The 23672-nt window shown below is 39.4% G+C and overlaps 1 protein-coding gene across 14 annotated transcripts in view; it reads left to right on the top strand.

Annotated features, from left to right (window-relative positions):
- MLLT10 (MLLT10 histone lysine methyltransferase DOT1L cofactor) overlaps nt 1-18857 on the top strand; it is a 301040-nt gene extending 282183 nt beyond the window's left edge. For 13 of the 14 annotated variants that reach the window (XM_049881865.1, XM_049881866.1, XM_049881870.1 and 10 more), the window contains 6 exons: nt 1899-2087; nt 2488-2576; nt 2710-3071; nt 4310-4406; nt 13965-14174; nt 16549-18857. In XM_049881865.1, the coding sequence (XP_049737822.1) occupies nt 1899-2087; nt 2488-2576; nt 2710-3071; nt 4310-4406; nt 13965-14174; nt 16549-16593 (992 nt within the window). In that variant the 3' untranslated portion in view covers nt 16594-18857. The remainder of the gene's footprint in view (nt 1-1898; nt 2088-2487; nt 2577-2709; nt 3072-4309; nt 4407-13964; nt 14175-16548) is intronic. The other variant, XM_049881867.1, reaches the window with a different exon arrangement.
- Nucleotides 18858-23672: the final 4815 nt, after the last annotated feature.

Below are 23672 nucleotides of genomic sequence, written 5' to 3'. Positions count from 1 at the left end.
CTTTTTTCTTGGTGTTTTAAATAGCGATGGATAAATGGATGGAAAAATGGACGGACAGACGGATGGATGCAGAAGATACTCTTCATTCAGAATAGCAATGAAATTATGATAAAGGTTTTATATAATATGGTGATAAAGTATAATGTAGTACTTTTATAGAACAGATTCTACAGTCCTATTGCCTGAGTGAATTCTGCCTTTACCTTTTATCAAAAGTATGAGCTTAGGAAGATTTCTTAATTCTTATGTACTTTAGTCTTCCATGTGTAGAATAAGAATGATAATGTACCTCTATAGTAGGGTTGTTTTGAGGATTAAATGACATAAAAAAATGTAAAGAACATTTCCTGGCATATGGAAAGTACTTACGTGTGGGCTGGTTATCATTATTGTTTATTATAATATTGGTACTTTGTTTCTCCATTGTACTTTGTTTTTATCAATTTTTAAGTTTTACTAAAATGCATGAGCTATATCTTCTTTTTTTTAGCTTAATTGTTTGAAGAAAACTAACTTGCTCACCTCTGGAGAATATATGTGTGTGTCAGAGAAATAGTACGGCTACCGAGCCCCTTGATTTTTCAGTTTGGAGGAGGAAGAGTAATAATTACTAAATTATGTATATGCACACACACATATATAATTATTATCTATGTTTATTAAATAAAATTATATATTCATACTTAATATCTTTACAGTTTTCAGTATTATGGCTATGGTTGTAAAAATACCAAAAAACACAGTTACTGCAGATGGTGATTAGCTCAATGGCCTCATGTTAAGGATATATTATTTCTGGAAAAAAAATTGGTGATTTTCTTCCTTTTTGGATATAAACTTTTGCTGCTTTATTATTATTGTTTTTTTTTTGCTTATTGTTAGTGAGTTAAGTGCCATAAGTTGGTATTTTCATGAATGGTGCCCTGACAAAAAATGCTAATTGTGAGGAAATACATGCCGGGATAATCCTTTAAACATGATAGCTGGAGGACAGGTTTAGCTTAGTCTTACTGCATCTCATTTGGACACTGAGGGTTTCTTTGTGGGATGTTGAAGAGGAGGCATAAAAGTTAAATCGCTGGGAATGACCGTATGTGCCTGTACCAGTAGAGCTGTGTCTTTTGAAGGCCCTGAGGTCATGTTAAACAAATAAAACTTTTTAATACATAGAATTTTTAAAGTGTCCATCACCATGGCATAACAGCGGCAATCTATGTTGTCAGTCTGGACGTCTGTGTTGTGGAAGGAATTGAGACAATATTTGAGGTGATGGGGCAAGACAGGAACTGAGCCTATTTACAGATGATATGCCTTTATCTGGAAATAGAGAGTAGTGGCTGCAGTGCACACACAGCGCTCCCTGCTGGGGGATAGGTGGATCAACATGTTGAAGCTGCTGGAATCGGAGGCTTCTTACCAGAAGTCTGGTGGTGTAATTAGGTTAAAACAAGCAAGAAACGGAAACTTGTGCTTTTTGTTGTGGCAAAGGATTTTCATTTGTGAGATCCTTTTCCATTTAAGTATGATTTTAATGAAAAGTCATGGCAGCCACTTTGAATTTTTAATTAGACTTTCAATGAAAATAAAACATTCTCATCATTTTCTCTTTGAGAATGGAAATTACTTGGATGAGGTGAGTGGGTTTTTTTGTATGTGGCGTCAAAGTTTCCAGGAGGAACATCTAGAAACACTCTCCCTTTAGGCTTATATATGTATAAATATACTATAATATATTACATATACATATAAATTTAGGAATAAAACCTAATCAGTTAGAAATATTTTACAGAATTTCCACATTTCTATTTTATTTGTAAAATTATTGACAGTTATGTCATTAAAATACTTAGTCCTGTGTGTGGACCTGTCTTTATTAAAAACGTCCAAATGTTTGCTAGTTTTAGGAATGCTGAAGTCATTACACCAACTTCAAGTTGAAAATCGAAGATTAGAGGAACAGATTAAAAATTTGACTGCCAAAAAAGAACGCCTTCAGTTATTGAATGCACAGCTTTCAGTGCCTTTTCCAACAATAGCAACAAATCCTAGTCCATCTCATCAAATACATGCATTTTCAACACAGGCTGGTAAGTATGAAAATATTTGTCATGTATCTAGGGAAAACAGAATGGACTTTTAATGTTTTGTTCATAAGTGAGAAGTAACTGGCCACCAGTTACATGACTATGTAGAAAGGGAATGGTAGGTTATTTTAAATGGGCATAAGGGATCCTGTTAAGTGATCAACTTGAATTTGCTCTAACTTCTTTAGTATATAAGTTAATGGTAACATTTATTAGAATATTTAAAGTTCTTTTTATTCAATATCAATATAGACATAGATTTTTCTATTTAAACTGGTCACAGGAATAGCAAGACTTAATATTTAAGTGTTTTTAATAGGCTTCAGCATACACTCTTAAATAAACATTTGATCTTACACATAATATAACAAGGTAAACAAGTTTTTGTCTTTTATTATTCTAGCTCCTACTACTGATTCCTTAAACAGCAGTAAGAGTCCTCATCTAGGAAACAGCTTTTTACCTGATAATTCTCTTCCTGTGTTAAATCAGGTAATTTTGCTGTACTTATTTTCATCTGTGTGTTTTACCTGTGAACAATAATATAGTACACAAATGCTTTAAAATTATTCAACACTTTTGCTGTGTTCTTTACAAGTTATGTTTCTGTTTTCTCTTACGTTAGGACTTAACCTCCAGTGGACAAAGCACCAGCAGTTCATCAGCTCTTTCTACCCCCCCTCCTGCTGGGCAGAGTCCCGCTCAGCAAGGCTCAGGAGTTAGTGGAGTTCAGCAGGTCAATGGTGTGACAGTGGGGGCGCTAGCTAGTGGAATGCAGACTGTACCATCCACCATTCCTGCAGTGCCTGGAGTGGGTGGAATAATTGGAGCTTTGCCAGGTAGCCAACTGGCAATCAATGGCATTGTAGGAGCTTTAAATGGGGTTATTCAGACCCCTGTCACAATATCTCAGAACCCTGCCCCCCTCACCCACACAACTGTACCACCTAATGCAGCACATCCAATGCCAGCTTCACTGACAAACAGGTAAGCGACTGACTGAAATGTATCTTGGTTGTAGTGTAGCATAGTCTCAGGGTTATTAACGCTTTAGTAAAGCTTCTGCTTTTCCTTTTTTCATTTGGAATTTTTGATGTATTCTAAGCGGGGGAAAAAAAAATCTAAGCATATTATGCCCAGAGCCATTTATTTTTGAAACTTAAATAATTCTGGTTCAAACAAATTAAATCAACTTTAGTAAAATAAAATATTAAACATATTCTGTGCTGAGAATTTCAGTTTTGCTCCGTGACATGTATTTTAAAATGTTACTTTTTCTTATTTCCTTGTATATTGCGTTCATGTATCATAAATTCTGAAGAAAGGTAATAGTGTAATGGTGATCACAACTGAATATTGGTTTCTTAAAATTCAGCTGTGTGCTTTAATCATAACTTTGTAATGGAAGGTTTTGATATAGGATAAAGGTCAAATATCTATCTAGAATTTTTGGAGAATGAGACACTGTTCCATTGTACTGGAATTTCATTTGAATGATTGTTCAAAATAAGGGGACTAATGCCATGTTGTTACTAAATATACTTTTGGGGAATAAATAATTTTAAATAGATTTGCAGTGGATATTATCAGGCGATTTCTTATGGCTTTTTACTGGTGCTTAATTTTACTGACGATTGGGACTGTTAAAAAAGGTTAGGTCTCGTCTGTTGTATATTTGGATCCTTTCTTTGTTTTAAATACGTGTTACTCAGTGTTAGTATGAGTTAAATTATCCTTGAATTTTTAAGAAATAATTATACGTACTTAAAAAAAAAAAAGTACATTTCTTTTCCGTAAAGTGAGCGTCTATTTGGTTTTTAATAAAAAGAAAATCAAAACATTTCTTGACAACGAGAATTCTTATTTAGCTGAGTGTTTAGTGGGGGGAAACCCTGGTGGCGTAGTAGTTAAGTGCTATGGCTGCTAACCTAAAGGTCAGCAGTTCAAATCTGCCAGGCATTCCTTGGAAACTATATGGGGCAGTTCTACTCTGTCCTTATAGGGTTGCTATGAGTTGGAATTGACTCGACGGCAACAGGTTTTGTTTTGGTTTTTTTAGGGGGGAGAGAGATAAGCAATGATTTGTACATCATTGATTTAAAAATGTCATAATTAAAAACTTGACTTGTTAATTTATTAAATCTCAAATTAAAAAGTTTTCTTAAATTTACATTTAAAAAAACCCTTAAAGGTATATATTAGTAAGAATTTTAATCATTTTTCAGTGCCTCAGGACTAGGATTACTTTCTGACCAGCAAAGACAAATACTTCTCCATCAGCAGCAATTTCAGCAGCTGTTAAATTCTCAACAGCTCACACCAGTAAGTTCTTTCTTTTAAAAATAATTGATTTTTATTAGGAGCAAGTGATCTAAGTTATAATAGTCAATATGGATACAGATTATGCCTTTGTGAAATAACATTATTGAGTACATAATCCAAAAATAGTTTTTTATGGCATTCATTATAGTCTGTAGTCCTCACAGAGGCATTACATTCACTCACTGACTCACAGATACTGGACTGTGTACCACAGCGTTGTTGTAAGCTCTGGTGACACAGTCGTGAATAAGACATAATCCTGTATTTTCAAGGAGCATCATTCTGGTGGGAAAGATGGACAATAAGTCAATATGTACATTTTGGTAGTAATAAGTACTGAGAAGAAAAATAAAGCAGGATAAGGGGATAGATAAACAGTGGGGTGTAGGCCGTTTTAGACCAGGTGGCCCAGTGTCTGTGAGGAGGTGACTTTTGAGTATAGACCTGGATAAAAGTTGAAGGAGCATGCCTTTTTGACTTTGGGCAGGAGGGAAGATAAAAGAACATTTGAGACAGAAGGGAATGGCATCTATATAGGATCTGAACTCAGTGAAGGGGAAGCTAGAGCAGAGAAGAGACAATCACAGGGATGGGAATGGTCCAGAACATTATAGACTGCTTTGTTTGTGTATGGCAAGAAGTGTGGATTTTTTTTTATGGTGGAAAACTGTTGGCGATTAAAAAAAATACTTTTTATTGGCATTTTCAAGCATAGTATATTGAAGCCCTGTGTACTTACTGTTCTGTCACCCTAGCTTTATTATTATTCCTATTTTGTTAATCTTATTTCATATATCCCCACTTTTCCCCCAAGGTTATTTTATTTTTTTATTGTACTTTAGATGAAGGTTAGTACACATATTGTTTATGACATTGGTTAACAACCCCACAACATGTCAATACTCTCCCTTCTCAAAGGCCCCAAGATTATTTTCAAGAATTAATTACAGCATTTTGAACAGAATAGTGACATAATAATGATTTACATATATAATAGGTTAGTCTAGCTGCTGTAATAGTCTGTGTGTGTTGAGAGGGAGGTGGGCTCAAAAGTGGAATAGCCCAAGATAGGAGATGTTGGTGTCTTAAATCACATGATCTGTAGTGGTGAAAAACTGTTTGGAATTGAGGTCTATTTTGAAGATAGAATCAACAAGACTTATTTGTTAGACATATGAGAAAAAAGAAGAATCTTGAATAATTGGATATTGCTTTTTACTGAGATTTAGAATAGGGTAAACAACAGGCCTTGAAGAGAAAACAAGAGATCCATTACGGATATACAAAGCTTGAGATATCTGTTTAGATGCTCGAGTGAGTGAAATGTAGTCTAGGCAGTTGTGTAGTAGGAGTCTGGAATCCAAGGGGTAGGATTCAGTTGGAGATAAAAATCTGCTGCATATATGATGTTTAGAGCTATGAGATTAGATGAGATCATCTAGAGAATGAGGACTGAGATCTGAGGACTGATTCCTGGATACTCTGGGAGAGAGAATAATGTAAAGGATACCAGGAAGCAGCAGCCAGTGAGTTAAGAGGCGAACTGAGAGACTGGTGTCTTAGGGGCCAAGAGAAGAAAACATTTCAAGAAAAGGAGGGGTCAGCTGTGTTAAATGCTTCTGGTAGGATAAGTAAGAATTGACCATTGGTTTTGGCGGTCTGGAGGTCTTTGACAAAGGCAGCTCTGGTATGACAGGAGTAGAAGCCTCATTAAGCGGCTTAAAAAATGTAGGGAGTTGCCAGTTTCCCTGGAAATGTGTATAATGTGGATATGTGGCTAATGAATTTCATGACTGCCCCATTTTAGGAGTCATCGGCATTATAGCAACTACAAATAAGGTTTTGTGCATCCCAGAGGGAGCATGGACCAGAACCTAGGTAGAAGCCTGCCTGAAATCACTAACTCAGGTAGTAACTTCAGCTAACGGGATGTCATTGCCTCCCAAGGGAGACAAATCACTTAACCCTAGGAAGCCTGATAGGTAGAAAAATGCTTAAGTGAATCAAAACTGTATTTTAATATTTTTGCATTGAGGAATCGGTAAAAATTTGATATTGTATGTACTTGCAGAGTTTAAGGGATTTTGACCTTTGGAGCAGCAACTTCCTAATTCCGATTTAAAATGTGTATTTGAATAATTGATTTAAGACCTGTGATCTTTACATTGTGTGAGGTTGGAACATTTACAAAACTTTATAGTCATTTGATAAGTTTAATTTCATAGGTTTATAAAAAATTATTTGAGGACCTTGAGAAGGTTTTGTTTATTAAGTCAGGAAATTGAAGTACTTAAGAGAAATGAAATACATTACATTTATGAAAAATGAAAATGGGAGGAGGGGAAGTGAAGATGGAGGATGGGCAACTCAGAGTTTTGCTGTAAAAAGCAGAGAAATGAGCAGATAAAGGATGACATGGTATAAGAGGCTAGCTTTTATTCATTTTAAATATGACAGCATTATATGCATGTTGGTGGGAAAATTTCTGGTGCAGGAAAAAGGAAGAATAGCAGAACAGCAAAGTTCTAAAGAAGGAGGAAGAGGTGGGAACAGCCTTCCATTGTAATAAGAGGCAGGCAGAGCAGGTATAGGGGGATTTTATGATAGGAAGTTGTGGAAATTCTTCTCTAATGTTTCTAGTTTTTTTTTATTAGAAGTAAAATCAGCAGCAGAATGGTTTTGTCAGAGGTGGTGATGGTGAGAAGAGAGAATGTGAAATAGGTATCTTTGAGAATGGGAGAAAGAATTGACTGAGGAAAATGTGGATGTGTGTGGCTCCACTAGAAACTCTGGTGGTGTAGTGGTTAAGAGTTATGGCTGCTAACCAAAAGGTCAGCAGTTCGAATCCACCAGGCACTCTTTGGAAACTCTGTGGGGCAGTTCTACTCTGTCCTATAGGGTTGCCATGAGTCAGAATCGACTCGATGACAGTGGATTTTTTTGGGGGGGGGCAGTGGGAGGGGGTGGCTCCACTGCCACGGCAGGACTTGCCCACTGTGGTTATAAATTTAAAGTCAGACCAAGTCAACGTAGTTGTGTGATTTTTCTCCAGCCTCATTTTCGTAGCACACTTAATTGGGTTTGAATTGAAGTTGAAAGGGCTTCAGCCTTTGTTAATGATTTTTCCAAAAACATACTTGTCTACTTTCTTGTTTTAGCCAAAAATATATTGAAAATATTTGTTTTGATCCTGGATCATGACATATTCACTATCACTTTTCTTACAGTGGTATACGATTGTGCATAATTCTTAAATGCTTACACTCAAACGTGATCTTGTTTTCTTACCTCATTTTAATGTGAAATATTACCCAACTCCATTGATTTGAATTTGATTCCGACTCGTAGCAGTCCTGTAGGACAGAGTAGAACTGACTTATAGCATTTCCAAGGCTGTCTTTTTTTTTTTTTTTATTGTGCTTTAGGTGAAAGTTTACAAATCAAGTCAGTCTCTCATACAAAACCGTATATACACCTTGCTACATATTCCTAGATGCTTTCCTCCTAATGAGACAGAACACTCCTCCTCTCCACCCTGTATTTTCGTGTTCATTCAGCCAGCTTCTGTCCCCCTTGGCCTTCACATCTCCCCTCCGGACAGGAACTGCCCACAAAGTCTCATGTGTCTCTTTGATCCAAGAAGCTCACTCCTCACCAGTATCATTTTCTGTCTTACAGTCCAGTCCAATCCCTGTCTGAAGAGTTGACTCTGGGAATGGTTCCAGTCTTGGGCTAACAAAGTCTGGAGACCATGACTACCAGGGACCTTCTAGTCTCATTCAGACCATTAAGTCTGGTCTTTTTACGAGAATTTGAGGTCCACATCCCACTGCTTTCTCAGGGATTCTCTGTTGTGTTCCCTGTATGGCAGCCATTGGTTGTAGCCGGGCACCATCTAGCTCTTCTGGTCTCAGGCTGATGTAGTCTCTGATTTATGTGGCCCATTTTGACTTTTGGGCTCCTACTTACCTTGTGTCTTTGGTGTTCTTCATTCTCCTTTGCTCCAGGTGGGTTGAGACCAATGGATGCATCTTAGATGGCTGCTTGCTAGCGTTTAAGACCCCAGACGCCACTCTCAAAAATGGGATGCAGAATGTTTTCTTAATAGATTTTATTATGCCAGTTGACCTAGATGTCTCCTGAAACCCTGCCCCTGCTATGCTGGCCTTCGAAGTGTTTGTTTTATTCAGGAAACTTCTTTGCTTTTGGTTTAGTTCAGTTGTGCTGACCTCTCCTGTATTTTGTGTTGTCTTTCCCTTCATCTAAATTAGTTCTTGTCCACTATCTAATTAGTGAATCCCCCTGTCCCTCCCCACCTTGTACCCATCAAAGAATATTTTCTTCTCTGTTTAAACTATTTCTTGAGTCCTTATAATAGTGGTCTCATACAATATTTGTCCTTTTGCAACTTCCAGGTTCCTCCATGTTATGAAATGTTTCACGGATTCATCATTGTTCTTTATTGATGCATAGTATTACATTGTGTGAATATACCATAATTTATCCATTCATCCATTGATGCGCATCTTGGTCGCTTCCATGTTTTTGCTATTGTAAACAGTGCTGCAGTGAACATGGGTGTGCATATATCTGTTTGTGTGATGGCTCTTACTTCTCTAGGATATATTCCAAGGAGTGGGATTGCTGGATCATACGGTAGTTCTATTTCTAGCTTTTTAAGGAAGTGCCAAATCGATTTCCAAAGTGGCTGTACCATTTTACATTCCAACCAGCAGTGTATAAGTGTTCCAGTCTCTCCACAACCTCTCCAACATTTATTCTTTTGTGTTTTTTTGGATTAATGCCAGCTTTGTTGGAGTGAGATGAAATCTCACTGTAGTTTTGATTTGCATTTCTCTAATGGCTAATGATCGTGAGCATTTCCTCGTGTATCTGTTAGCTACCTGAATGTCTTTTCTTTTTTTTTTTTAAATAATTTTTATTGTGCTTTAAGTGAAAGTTTATAAGTCAGTCTCTCACACAAAAACCCATACACAACTTGCTACATACTCCCAATTACTTCCCCCGCCCCATGAGACAGCCCGCCCCCTCCTTCCACTCTCTATTTTCGTGACCATTTTGTCAGCTTCTAAGCCCCTCTACCCTCGCATCTCCCCTCCAGGCAGGAGTTGCCAACATTGTCTCAAGTGCCCACCCAAACCAAGTAGCTCACGCGTCACCAGCATCCCTCTCCAACCCATTGTCCAGTCCAATCCATGTCTGATGAACTGGCTTCGGGGATGGTTCCTGTAGTGGGCCAACAGAAGGTCTGGGGGTCATGATCATTGGGGTCCTTCCAGTCTCAGTCAGACCATTAAGTCTGGTCTTTCTATGAGAATTTGGGGTCTGCATCCCACTGTTCTCCTGCTCCCTCAGGGGTTTTCTGTTGTGTTTCCTGTCACGGCAGTCATCGGTTGTGTCCAGGCACCATCTCGTTCTTCTGGTCTCAGGATGATGTAGTCTCTGGTTCATGTAGCCCTTTCTGTCTCTTGGGCTTGTTATTATCTTGTGTTCTAGGTGTTCTTCATTCTCCTTTGATCCAGGTGGGTTGAGACTCATTGATGCATCTTAGATGGCCACGTGCTAGCATTTAAGACCCCAGACGCCACTCTTCAAGGTGGGATGCAGAATGTTTTCTTAATAGATTTTATTATGCCAATTGACTTAGATGTCACCTGAAACCATGGTCCCGAAACCCCTGCCCCTGCTTCGCTGACCTTCAAATTGTTCAGTTTATTCAGGAAACTTCTTTGCTTTGGTTTAGTTCAGTTGTGCTGACCTCCATTGTGTTGAGTGTTGTCCTTCCCTTCACCTGAAGTAGTTCTTGCCTACTATTTAGTAAATACCCTTCTCCCACCCTCCCTCCCTCCCCCTTCTCGTAACCACAAAAGTGTGTCTTCTCTTCAAACTGTTTCTCAAGATCTTTTAATAGTGGTCTTATACAATATTTGTCCTTTTGCAACTGACTAATTTCACTCAGCATAATGCCTTACAGCTTTGTCCATGTTATGAAATGTTTCACAGATTCCTCACTGTTCTTTATCGATGCATAGTATTCCATTGTGTGAATATGCCATAATTTATTTATCCGTTCATCTGTTGATGGGCACCTTGGTTGCTTCTATGTTTTTGCTATTGTAAACAGTGCTGCAGTAAACATGGGTGTGCATATATCTGTTCGTGTAAAGGCTCTTATTTCTCTAGGATATATTCCGAGCAGTGGGATTTCTGGGTCGTATGGTAGTTCTATTTCTAGCTTTTTAAGGAAGTGCCAAATTGATTTCCAAGGTAGTTGTACCATTTTACATTCCCACCAGCAGTGTATAAGTGTTCCAGTCTCTCCACAGCCTCTCCAACATTTATTGTTTTGTGTTTTTTGGATTAATGCCAGCCTTGTTGGAGTGAGATGGAATCTCATTGTAGTTTTGATTTGCATTTCTCTAACGGCAAGTGATTGTGAGCATTTCCTCATGTATCTGTTAGCTTCCTGAATGTCTTCTTTAGTGAAGTGTCTGTTCATATCCTTTGCCTATTTTTTAATTGGGTCGTCTTTTTGCAGTTGAGTTTTTACAGTATCATGTAGATTTTAGAGATCAAAAACCTTTTCCCAATCTGTAGGTGATCTTTGGATGAACATAGGTGTTTGACTTTTAGGAGTCCCAATTATCTAATTTCTCTTCTGGTGTTTGTACAGTTCTAGTAATGTTTTGTATACTGTTTATGTGATGCATTAGGGCTCCTAGTGTTGTCCCTATTTTTTCTTCCATGACCTTTATCGTTTTGGATTTTATATTTAGGTCGTTGATCCACTTTGAGTTGGTTTTCATGCATGGTGTGAGGTATGGGTCTTGTGTCATTTTTTGCAGATGGATATCCAGTTATGCCTGCACCATTTGCTAAAGAGACTGTCTTTTCCCCATTTAACTGGCTTTGGGCTTCTGTGAAATATCAGCTGCTCCTGTGTGGATGGATTTATGTCTGGATTCTCAATTCTGTTTCATTGGTCTATGTATCTGTTGTTGTACCAGTACCAGGCTGTTTTGACTGCCGTGGCGGTATAATAAGTTCTAAAACAAGGCTGTTATCTTTACAGAAACAGACTGCCCCATCTTTCCTCCTGTGGAGTAGTGGCTGGTGGCTTCAAACCACCAACCTTCAGTGAGTAGCCAAGTTCTTAACCACTATGTCACCAGGGCTCCCTGTGTGAAATATTAAACTCATAGTTTATTTGAGGTTCTTCCTGTTATTCCAGATTTTACTCTAATAATAGCACATGTTGGTGTCTCATTTCTAGAACATAGTTGATTAAGAATTTTCAGCTCAGAGTTGCTCAGAGACCATAGATTGTGGGGTAAAGTTTGTTCATTTACAGGCAGAACTTTCCATAGGCAAAAGTTTTATTATAAGATGTACATCTCCCTTCTAAAGAAAAACTCGACCCTGTTTCCTCCAAGTACTACCCTATTGCTATCTCCTTTTAGCTAATTCCAATGATCAGTTCTTTTTCTTCATGTTATTTGACCTGTCAGCAGCATTTGACATAGTTGATCACACCCTTCTTGAAACCCTTTCTTTTCTATACCTTCCTGAATATCACATTCTTTTGGTTTTCCTCCTACCTGATTCCTTTTTAGTCTCTTTTCCTGGTCTCTCCTCTTTTTTTGAGTGCCTTCCAACCTGGGGGGCTCATCTTCCAGTACTGTATCAGACAGTGTTCCGCTGCTACTCATAAGGTTTTCACTGGTCAGTTTTTTCAGACATAGACTGCCATGTAGAGGATCAGCAAAAAAGAAGACGACCCTCGATGAGGTGGATTGACACAGTAGCTGCGAAAGTGGGCTCAAACATAACAACGATTGTGAGGATGGTGCAGGACCAAGAAGTGTTTCATTCTGTTGTACTTAGGGTCACTGTGAGTCAGAACCAACTTGAAAGCACCTAACAACAACCTCTTCTCTATAGTCTCTTAACTTTAGAGTACCCTAGAATTCAGTGATTTCTCCAGTCTCAGGTTTTAAATACCATCTGTATGGTGATATTTACATGTCCAGATTTACATCTTCAGTCCTTTCTCTTCTCTTGAACTTTAAATTCCTATCTCCAGTTGCCTACTTGATATTGGATATCTTAAGAGAGATTTCAAACATAACATGTCTAAAACTGAACTCCTGAACTTCCTCCACAAGCGTGGTCCACCCATAGTTTCCCTCACCTCAGTTAATGGAAGCTCTATCTTTCCAGCTGCTTAAGCCAGAAACCTCATAGTCAGCCTTCATTCCTCTGCTTAAAAATTTCCACTAGCTTCCTATTTTACTTTGAGTAAAGCCAAGGAGCCCTGGTGGCACAGTGGTTAACACTCAGCTGCTAACTGAAAGGTTAGTGGTTCAGACTCACCCATCAGCTCCATGGGAGAAAGATCTGATGGTCTGCGCCTGTAAAGATTACAACCTAGAAGAACCTATGGGGCAGTTCTGCTTTGTCACGTGGGGTTGCTACATCACTTAACAACAACAGCAGCAAAGCCAGGGTGTTCATGGGCTCCCAATGTGAGTTACCACATTCTTCTCTGACCTCCTACTTGCTCACTCCGCTCCAGCGCCACTGGTCTCCTTGCTGTTCCTTGCACTTTGCCTTGGTACTGGCTGTTCCATCTGCCTAGAAATACATCGCCCCCACACGGCTCATTCCCTCACCTCCTGTAAATCCGTATACCTTCTCAGTGAGAATTCCCTTGACCAGTTTATTTAAAATTATAATCTGACTACCCCATCCTTGCCATACTCTCTTACACACTGCTGTTCCTCCTTTTATCACCTAACATTTTTTTTCCCTCCCTTGTGATGTTATCTCAAGCACCTGGAACAGTGCCTGGCACATAGTATGCACTCAGGAAGTATATGTTGAAAGAGATGAATGTTTGTTTTAAAGAACAGTCTCATACCTGAAACAAGAAAGCACCCTTAATATTAGGCATGAATGAGAACTTTAAAGTTATCTTAAGTCTGAACAGAGTTATGGGAAGGATTTGACCCATAAGGTAAATTCTGAGTCAAATATAGATAACTTCTGACTTAATCTAAGTTGGTATTCTCCTTGATTATCATGAATCAAGACAAATACCGGTCGCCTGTATTTGGTTGGAAGGAACCCTGGTGGTACGGTGGTTAAGTGCTCGGCTACAAAGCGGAAGGTCGGCGGTTTGAACCCACCAGCTCCTCTGCAGGAGAAAGATGTGGCAGTCTGTTTCTTTAAAAATTACAGCCTTGAAAACCCTATGGGTCAGTTCTGCTCTGTCCTATGGGATCACTATGAGTTGGAATTGACTTGACAGCAGTGGATTTTTTGTTTTTTAATATTTGTTTGACCTATTTTTAAAATAATATCACTGATGATGTTTTGTAGTAGATAGCTGTTATCTAGTGCAGCATATTTTTCCAGATACCTGTTTTCTTTCTCAGCATGTGTATGACTAACATTTAAAGATACAACATTAAAAAAGAAGAAAGGCAGGCCTGAGTCTGTGATTGGGAACTCATTTTTCCCCCCGTTTTTCCTAAGGAGCAACATCAAGCCCTTCTGTATCAGTTGATGCAGCACCATCACCACCAGCAGCACCACCAGCCCGACCTGCAGCAGATCCAGGTCCCCGGCCCGACACAGATACCCGTGAACAACCTCCTTGCGGGCGCTCAGGCAGCGCCACTTCACACAGCTGCCGCCAACCCGTTCCTCACAGTCCACAGTGAGAATACAAGTCAGAAGGTAACAGTAAGTATGCTTTCTTTTTTGTATCTAATGAAATAATAAAAAGGATTTTAAGGATTAATCAGAGATGATCATCTCCCAGCCTTTTCTTTCTTAAATCAGTATATTACTTCCCTGATAATTCCTTCTTAAAACTAGTTGTTTCAGCAGCTGGATATTGTAAACACAAAGGACCTAAGACAATTTATATGTCTCTTAAGTCTATCAGTTTGAATTTGCACATAATGTTTGAAGGCTGTTTCATAATTCAGCAGTTTTCAAAATAAAAACAGCAAGTTGTATGGGACAGTCCAATCAAAAGACGATAGTTGGTGCTTTTTGTAAAGCTTTGTTTAATTGTAGACCCAGTTCATATAGGAATATTTTTGTTATTTTGTTCCAAAGTACTTTATAAAAGGCAATCCAGTTATTCTACAGGATTACTTTTTTAAAAGAAAGAAAGTGTAATCTTATTTGTAATGGAAGTTAAAATTTAAATTCTTTATTAATTTCATGTAAGTGGTAGCATCGTACACATTCACTGTAAAAGTTAAGATAATCAAAATTGGGTGCAGGAATAGTATACTATACATATAGTAATACGCATTTTAAGGCTATTTCTTTCTATTAATTCTCCCCTTCAATGAGGTCTACTTTACTGGAGTATAGATGTTTCCCTTAAATTCCAGTTGAGGGCAGAATCCTGTTAGAGGAAGGATATTGGGATCTAGAATGGACTGGACATCAGGAAAAGGAAGAAGGGAATGAGGTGGGACTTGGCAAATAAAGGTGTTAAAAAGTCAGAGTGTTTGCTATTTCGCATGACTTTGAAAGCTTTCTGTTCAGCGTACTTTTAGTCTTCAGAAACTTTAGTTTGTACTTGGTAGCAAGACTTGATTCAAGATACAGGATTATTGTTTATCATTAACTCTTTAATGCTTTTTGTTTGCCCCATTGTTTCTCTGACTCACTGTTGTGAATACTGTCATTGTCACAAACCTAGTTACGTTTCCAATGTTTTGCTGACATGGGAAATTCCAGTGATTCTGTATTAACTTAGAATTTTTTTGTACTGCCTTTCCCCAGTTTCTCACGTTTTTTCTTGTGTTGTACAGTGAATTAATTATAAACTAACTTCCTGACTTCTGCAATATGAAATGTATTTTTAATTGAAAAACCACAATAATATTTAAAAAGAGAGTGTTAATTAGCTAATGTAGGAAAAGCACACCTGGGAAGTAATATTTACCGAGCCCCCTGCTGTGTGCCAAACGTCTTTGCTGCTTAGAACCAGTTAGCAGTAGCCGCTGAGTCACCCCGACTCATGGTGCCCTGTGTGTCTAGAGGGGAAGTACACTCCATACACTCCATGGGGTTTTCAACGCTGTGACCTTTCAGAAGCAGCTGTCCAGGCATTTCTTCCAAGGCCTCTCTAGGTGGGTTTGAACTGTCAACCTTCTGGTTAGTAGACAAGTGCTTAACTTTTTGTACCACCCAGGGCTCCTTTTTAGATACAAAGACATACGTTTCAGTAGCAAAGATTCCAGTCTTTAAAATAATAGGTTATGTCCTCTATTTTTTTATACATTGGTAAATGGAGACTCAAAGAGGTTAAAGTTAAAACCGAATGCCAAACCCATTGCCATCGAGTCGATTCTGACTCATAGCAACCCTATAGGACAGAGTAGAACTCTGCCCCATAGAGTTTCCAAAGAGCACCTCACCTGGTGGATTGGAACTGCTGACCTTTTGGTTAGCAGCTGTAACACTTAACCACTACACCACCAGGGTTTCCAGAGATCAAAGGACAATTAATAAATAGCAAAGAAGGGATCAGAACTCATGACTTCTTGTTCTGCAGACAGTTCATTTTCCACAATATCATGTTATGACCATCCTGGAAAAGTCAACTTTGGAGAATGACTTGTACTTATTCCTTATAAATTCTGTCCCTCATTTGGGCACACTATCTCTTATGTCTCTATGCTGTTAAATTTAGTGTCTTTAAAGCATTTACCAGTAAATTCATGTCTTTATATTATGCTGAAAAATAGCCATGTTTACTTGTAGAACAAAAAGGAGTTACCATATATACTTCATTTTATCTCAGTTACAATTTCAATTACCCAGAAAAAAAAAACCAAACCCAGCGCTGTCGAGTCAATTCCGACTCATAGGAAACCCTGGTGGTGTAGAGGTTAAGTGCTACGGCTGCTAACCAAAGGGTCAGCAGTTCGAATCTTCCAGGCGCTCCTTGGAAACTCTACGGAGCAGTTCTACTCTGTCCTCTAGGGTCGCTATGAGTATGATTTCAATTAAGAGGATATAATGTCTAGTGTTGGCCAGAAATTGATTTAGCTTATACATCTGATTTTTTGTTTGTTTGTTTGAACCACAGAGACTTAGTGATAAAACTGGGCCTGTAGCTCAAGAGAAAAGTTGACACTTGAGAAACATCTAGAAATTGCTTATCCTGCTGTTCCAGCACTTCCTCTGGCTGCTGTTGCAGTCCTCTTTCTACACCTGTGAAGAAACGCGACAAGAAACGAACTGCACAACAAAGGGTTCATTGCCACAAGGACGTTCTTGTAAGCTTTGACTCATTTCCTTGTTGCTTTGTTGCACTGAAGTTAAATTTCCCTATCCCCCACTCCTCAGCTAGATTTTTTAAATTTTGAAAGAAAATTCGATAACTAATTTTTGTCAGTGAAACAATTTACATGCAATGAGTTTACCAACCTGAGAGAAATTATATAGTTGATGCGCACTAGTTTTGTTATAAATTGGAGATATGAATAGCAAAACTGAAGACTTATTCCATTTACAAACTACTTGATTTTATTGTACAAATTGGAAAATGAAGTAAGATCTTTTGTTTCGGTTATTACATGCTTGCTCTATGAGTTAGATCTTAAATTTCAAAGAACTGCCCAACTTCTTTCCTTTTACTGAAGTTTTACTGATTAAATATTTCAAATAAAATAGGTCATCAACTGGGACTTGGCAGTCTTTGTTCTAAAAATTTCCTTTCTAATGGGATTTGACCAATTTCTGGTAATCAAGTTAGGATGGTAATGTCTGCTTTTGCTAAAGGTAATTTTCTGTTACTAAACGTAATTTTCTATCACTAAATGCTTTTTCTTTTGTTTTAAGACCTACTCTTTTTTTTAAAGAAACCTTGAGTTAACTGAGTTCTAAAGCTGCTGGGGGAACCAGATCAATTCAAAGTCAAAGACTTCTTTCAAAAAAAGGGGCCACTCTGAGAACTACTGGTAGGGTTTGGCCTTAATCAAGTGCCTGTTAGTACCTCCATTGTGTTGAAATGGCTCTAGACACCTGAGCTTGCACTATAGTCGGTCCTTGTGAGTAGTAGGAATATTCAGTGTTGCACCAGCAGCCTTCCCCATTGTTCTGCCTTTATGAGAAACTTTCTATGCCACTGTAGATAGCTCAGGCAAAACTATTACCTGGGTGTTTATCCACTAATGAGTCACAAGAAAAGTGAGTGGGTTTCGTAAGAATATATACGATTTTCATTTAAACATCTTCCCATTACTGCCAGTGATTAAAAAACAAACAAACAAAAACAAAACACCACCACTACCACAGTTATTAAAGCGGGTAAAACCTGTATTACAGCCCTTCTGCTTCAGGAAGCCAAGCTCCTGGTGTGACAGTCTGGCAGAGTATAAATTACACAATCGGGGATGTAATCGTTGAGCTGTTCTGAAGTGTGTGAATTATTAGTGGAAAAGACCCAGCGGCAGTTAGACCTCCACTGTGTACTTAGCTGGCAGAACATGGTAATTCTGCAATATGTCTCTTGGTTAAACATTGCACAGTTCTTACCTCATTTCTGTAAATAAAGTTTTGTGAATCTGTTTTGTATTGTGAAAAATTCATAAGATAACATTGATATTTTGATTTGTAATATTTCTAATTGGTACATTTAATTGAAAGTAAAATTAATTTATTTTTATATGTTTGGGGGAATTTTAAAGAAAGTCAAATCTTTTGTAGATAATTAAAAAAAAAATTCAGTGTGGTTTATTTTACAACCCACTGGTGGTTATTCTGTAACAATCTGTATAAATGGTAAATTTTGAATGTGTTGTTATTTTACCTAGGTGTAAAATTCCACATGTATTAAAGAGACTGTACAAAGTTCTGTTAATAAAATTTAATAATGTTTATAACTCTGTGCTATGCTTGTTGGGTGAGGATGACGCTCCAGGAGACCGCCGGAGCCTCTCCTGTGTGGTTTGTTTCAGTACTTTTGGTTGTGCCTTGTGTTTCGGAGCACCAGGGTAGTACCCGTCTGGCATTAACTAAACTTGGCTCACGAGTAGTCACTGTACAGTGTGCAAAGCAGTGGTGCAGAGCAGCAGACCTTGTGTTCAGAGATCTTAGACAATGACTACATGCAAGGGAAGAGCAGATTCAGAACTGCTGTGATGCAGAGAAGAGGGAAATAATCACAGTGGCAATGTAAGGAACATAAATTCCAGGTGAGGAGATAATCAATTATAGCACATTAATAAAGTAGTATTCATACCTGATAGAGATTAAATTCCTGTTGTTAGCTTTTCCCAGAAGCATTAAATGAAAGAAAAATCCAAATCTGTCACCTGGTTTTTGGGTCTTGGTATGCATCGGAATCATCTGTGGTGCTTTTCAAAAATAAAAATGCTTAGATTTTATCCTAGACTTAAATGAGTCACAGTATACTGGTCTGTATAATTTGCTCCTAGTAATTAAGAGTTAGCACTGGTGGCACACTGGTTAAGTGCTCAGCTGCTAACTGAAAGGTTGGAGGTTCAAACCCACCAGCTGTTCCATGGGAGAAAGATGTGGCAGTCTGCTTCTGTGAAGTCCTGTGGCCAGTTTAACTCTGTCCTATAGGTTGCTGAGAGTTGGAATTGACTCGACAGCAACTCATAAGAGCTGAATGAACAAGGAAAACTAGTTCTAAGCTTTTAACTTTATTAAGGAGTGAATTTTCGGTTCCTAGAAAGTCTGTCTTTTTTATACACAAATGAAGAATGATTCTGGAAAGGGTTCTCCCTCTAAAGCTAGGAATATCATTCCTGGAAAATGATATCCATTAACTCCTTCCTCTATTTTTAGTTTTTCCAAGTAATCTACTTTTAACAAAATGTTAACTTGCTTTTGCAGTTTTTATTTATTAAAAATGTATCATTTATCTGGGCTACTTATCTGCATTAGTAGCTATGTGTAATTACACATGATTTCGTAGCTTTCTGACTTACTTGAGGCCCTATATTGTTTCAGATACTCCAATGTGAGTTAGACCTAGTTTTCCTGGGTCGCTGGTCTGTGGTCGCCCTGACCATTCTTGCTGATTCCTGGGTGCCTTTTGCTCTGGGGTGTTTGTGAGGAGCTGCCGCCCACTGACTGGCATTGACACTTGACAAGGGTGCTCTGCACGTGGAAGTGCTTAGATTGACTAGTTTCTGTCCGAATCAGTTAGGAAAGGGGAGAAACCATGGTGGAACTTGGAATTAAACGAATTTGAAGAATTCAGGTGAGACTATGTGGAGAGACTTAAGGAAGAACGGCAAGTTTGGGTGCCTTGGAATGTAAAACAGGATTTTCAACCAACTGGAGGCGTTTAGTGGAAGGCAGTTCACATATTATGTCCCTGAGTCTGGGCTGGACAATCTGTATGCATTGTCTTGTTTCTCAACTCTGCTTGAGAGACTTAGAACCTCTTGTTTACTGGTGAGTGGACCCAGAGAGAGGCAGTTTCCAAGCCTGTGCCCTGGCTACAGTACATCAGGGAAGCACGGTTGTGCCTTGGGCAGAGTGTGACAGAGTCTGCTAGCACTTTAGGGCTGGGGGCTCTAGAAGCAGACTGGTAGGGGGGCAGTTGAAGTCACTGTTCGGGGAGAAGGTAAGTGAGGTGAAGAGTGCAGGCAAGGGAGGAGGAGAGGGAAGCGCCTGCAAAGGGGTCTGAGGAGCAGCCAGAAATCTATGTTAGTTTATTTATATCCCACTTCATTCCAAAAAGAATTTGAGGCTACAGAAAGTTGAAAGAAGACACACACTAGTCCTCAGGGACATGAACAGGAGCAGCTCCAAGGGCACAGGAACGGCAGAGGTCAGCTGACAAGGGACTAAAGAATCAATGCAAAGGAACCAAGGGGACAGAATGTGGCCAGTGGTTCCCAGTTTATGCCCTTAAGTACTTGATTGTACAATGAAGTTGTATGAAGCCAGTAATAAAAAAAAAAAAAAAAATATATCTCATGGTTTGCAGCAGTAAACTCACAACATTTTGATTTTTGTATAGTGGCTCTTAAGTTTGAAATTAAAGCAAAAAATTCACTTTTTTGCTGATTGAGTTTATTTGGTTTCCCTCAAATTCTGATTGATGCATCTGGTGTTTTTCACTTGGCTCACTTAACAAGCAGACGGCTTCATTAGGAGAGTTTACATTTTTGGCACCACTGCTAATCCTTCGCAACATTCTGGTTCTCCTGGTCTCCTCCCAGAGCATGCACAGACAGGTGTTTTCTATTGCTGAACTGTTCACATACATGGGATTCTTTGAACAAAATAAAGTGCACATTTTCTTTGCAAACTCTTGATCTCATGCCGTGATTCTCATTCTCGGATCCATTAGATCCTGGAGATTAAAATTCTGCTGCTGTTTGGTGCCGTTGAGTTGGTTCTGACTCAGCAACCCTGTGTGCAACAGAAAGAAACAATGCCTGGTCCTGTGCCGTCCTCACAACCCTTGATAACCTTGAGCCCGTTACTGTAGCCGCCGTGTCAGTTCATCTCGTTGAGGGTCTTCCTCTTTTTTGCTGACCTTTTACTTTACCAAGCATGATGTCCTTCTCCAGGGACTGATCCGTCCTTATAACATGTCCAATGTACGTGAGATGAAGTCTCACCATCCTTGCTTCTGAGGAGATTCTGGCTGCACTTCTTCCAAAACAGATTTGTTCGTTCTTCTGGCAGTCCATGGTATATTCAATATTTTTTGACAACAGTACAGTTCAAAGGCATCCATTCCCCTTTGGTCTTCTTTACTGTCCAGCTTTTGAATACGTGTGAGGTGACTGAAAACACCATGGCTTGGGTCAGGCACACCTTAGTCCTTTGGAAGTGACATCTTTGCTTTTTAACACTTTAAAGAGGCTTTAAAAAAAAAAAAAAAACCACTTTAAGGCTATATGTAGCCAGCACCAATAAGATCAGAATCTCTGGGACGTGTGTACATCCCCACTCTTCACGTGCTCTCCTCCCCTGCAGGCTGTTCCTGTTGGTAACAGCCTCCAGTCACATTCCTCTGGTACATTTGTTACAACTGATGAACTGATGCTGATACATTATTATTCAGTGAAGTCCTTAGTTTACATTAGGGTTCACTCTCGGTTCTACAGTCCTGTGGGTTTTGACAGATGCATGTTATGTGTCCACCATTACATTATCATACAGAATAGTTTCACCACCCTAAAAATGGCCCTGTGCTCTACCTATTCATCCCTTCCCGCTCCCCCTCTTAAGCCCGTGGAAACCACGGATCTTTTCACTTTCTCTATAGTTTTGCCTTTTTCCAGAATGTCATATAGTTGGAACTGTACACTATGTTGTTGTTGTTAGGTGCCGTCAAGTCAGTTCCAACTCACAGCGACCCTATAAAACACCACCTGGTCCTGCGCCATTTGAGCTCGTTGCAGCCACAGTGTCCATGTATCTTATCAAGGGTCTTCCTCTTTTTTTTCACTGACACTCTACTTCACCAATTGTGATGTCCTCTCCAGGAACTAGTTCCTTCTGGTAACCTGTCCAAAGCACATAAGACCAAGTCTTGCTATCCTTGCATCCAAGGAGCAATTTGGCTGTTTTTCTTCCAAGACAGATTTGTTCACTCTTCTGGTGGTCCATGGTATGTGGCTTAGAGCTCGTTTCTTTTTAGTGCTGAATAATACTCCATCGTATCGATGTGCCACAGCTTATCTATTGAAGGACATCTTGGTTTCTTCCAATTTTTGGCAAGTATGAATGAAGCTGCTGTATATATTCGTGTGAAGGTTTTTATGTGGACATAGTTTTCATCCCATTTGGACAAATAGGACTGCAATTGGTGGACAGAATGGTAAGCATATGTTTAGCTTTGTAAGAAACTGCCAGACTGTCTTCCGAAGTGGCTGTACTATTTTTGCACCCTCACCAGCAATGAATGAGAGTTCCTTTTGCTCCACATCCTCACCAGTATTTGGGGTTGTCAGTGTTTTGTATTTTAGTCATTCCAATAGGTGAGTAGTGGGGTGTCGTTTTAATTTGCAGTTCTCTAATGACATGTGATGTTGAGCCTGGTTAAGAGCCCGGCCGCTAACCAAAGGGTCAGCAGTTGGAATCCACCAGCCATTCCTTGGAAACCCTATGGGGCAGTTCTAATCTACGGGGTTGCTATGAGTCAAAATCAACTCAATGGCAGTGGGTTTAATGACATGTGGTGTTGATACTCTTCAGTTTCCTGTGTAAGGTAGGAAGGGGGGTCTTGCACTCCCTCTCACAGCCCTGACTCCTCAGACCTTCAAAATTGGGGGCGGGGGGGGGGTAGTTAACAACACTGGGAACAGTTTCCCAGCTTTCTTAAAGACATTGCTATTTCAGACACTAGTAGTATCTTTCTGCCTGAGAAGCAGTTTGCTTAAGTCGTTTCTCTTTTTCTATTTTACACAGAGCCATTTCTTCTTTTTTCCTCCAAACCAGAGAACAGTTGTAGCCTCTTAGGTTTAAAAAATGATAATAATAACCATTGCCATTGAGTTGATCCTGACTACGGCACCCCTATATGACAGAGTAGAACTGCCCCACAGGGTTTCCAAGGCTGTAAATCTTCCCAGAAGTAGACTGCCACATCTTTCTCCCCTTGAGTGGCCAGTGGGTTCTAACTGTGAGCCTTCCAGTTATCACACAAGTGCTCAACCACTGCACCACCACAAAGGTGATGATTTAGCGCCCCAGAGAATAAAGTCTGAGGCTGAAGGCCAAGTAATTTATTCAGGCAGGAGACTGAAATTATTGCCAAAGCAAGGAGCGGAGTTGGTGTCCAGTCCAAGCACATGTGGCTCCTGAGCTACAGGTGAGTTAGAGATGGGCTTGGTTCAGTCGGGAGAAGAACTGCATCACACTTCTACACAGGACTGAAAAAGAACAGCAATTCCCAGTGTTTAGATTTCAGACCAGTGCCTCCGACACCTTTACAGTTTGCAGAAGGCTTTGCTGTGCTGCTTTTGATGCCTGCAAACAACCCTGTAGAGGCTGTGGGACTCGGAGCTGATTGCCTCACTCCCTTGGGCTTGGCCTGTGACACAGACACCTTGTGACCAACTCCTGCCTGGGCGTGACACCGCCCGTCTCTGCGTGTTCACAGATGAGTCATAAAGGGTGACTCCAGAGCTGAGAAAATGCCAGCTGTTTTTCAGCCAATTATTTGGAAAGTTGGCTTTGTTTTAGGTTCGTTAATTGTGGGGAAGGGGAGGA

Source organism: Elephas maximus, chromosome 4, assembly GCF_024166365.1.
Source record: "Elephas maximus indicus isolate mEleMax1 chromosome 4, mEleMax1 primary haplotype, whole genome shotgun sequence".
NCBI lineage: Eukaryota > Metazoa > Chordata > Mammalia > Proboscidea > Elephantidae > Elephas > Elephas maximus.
This window is presented reverse-complemented; position numbering and strand designations above follow the sequence as displayed.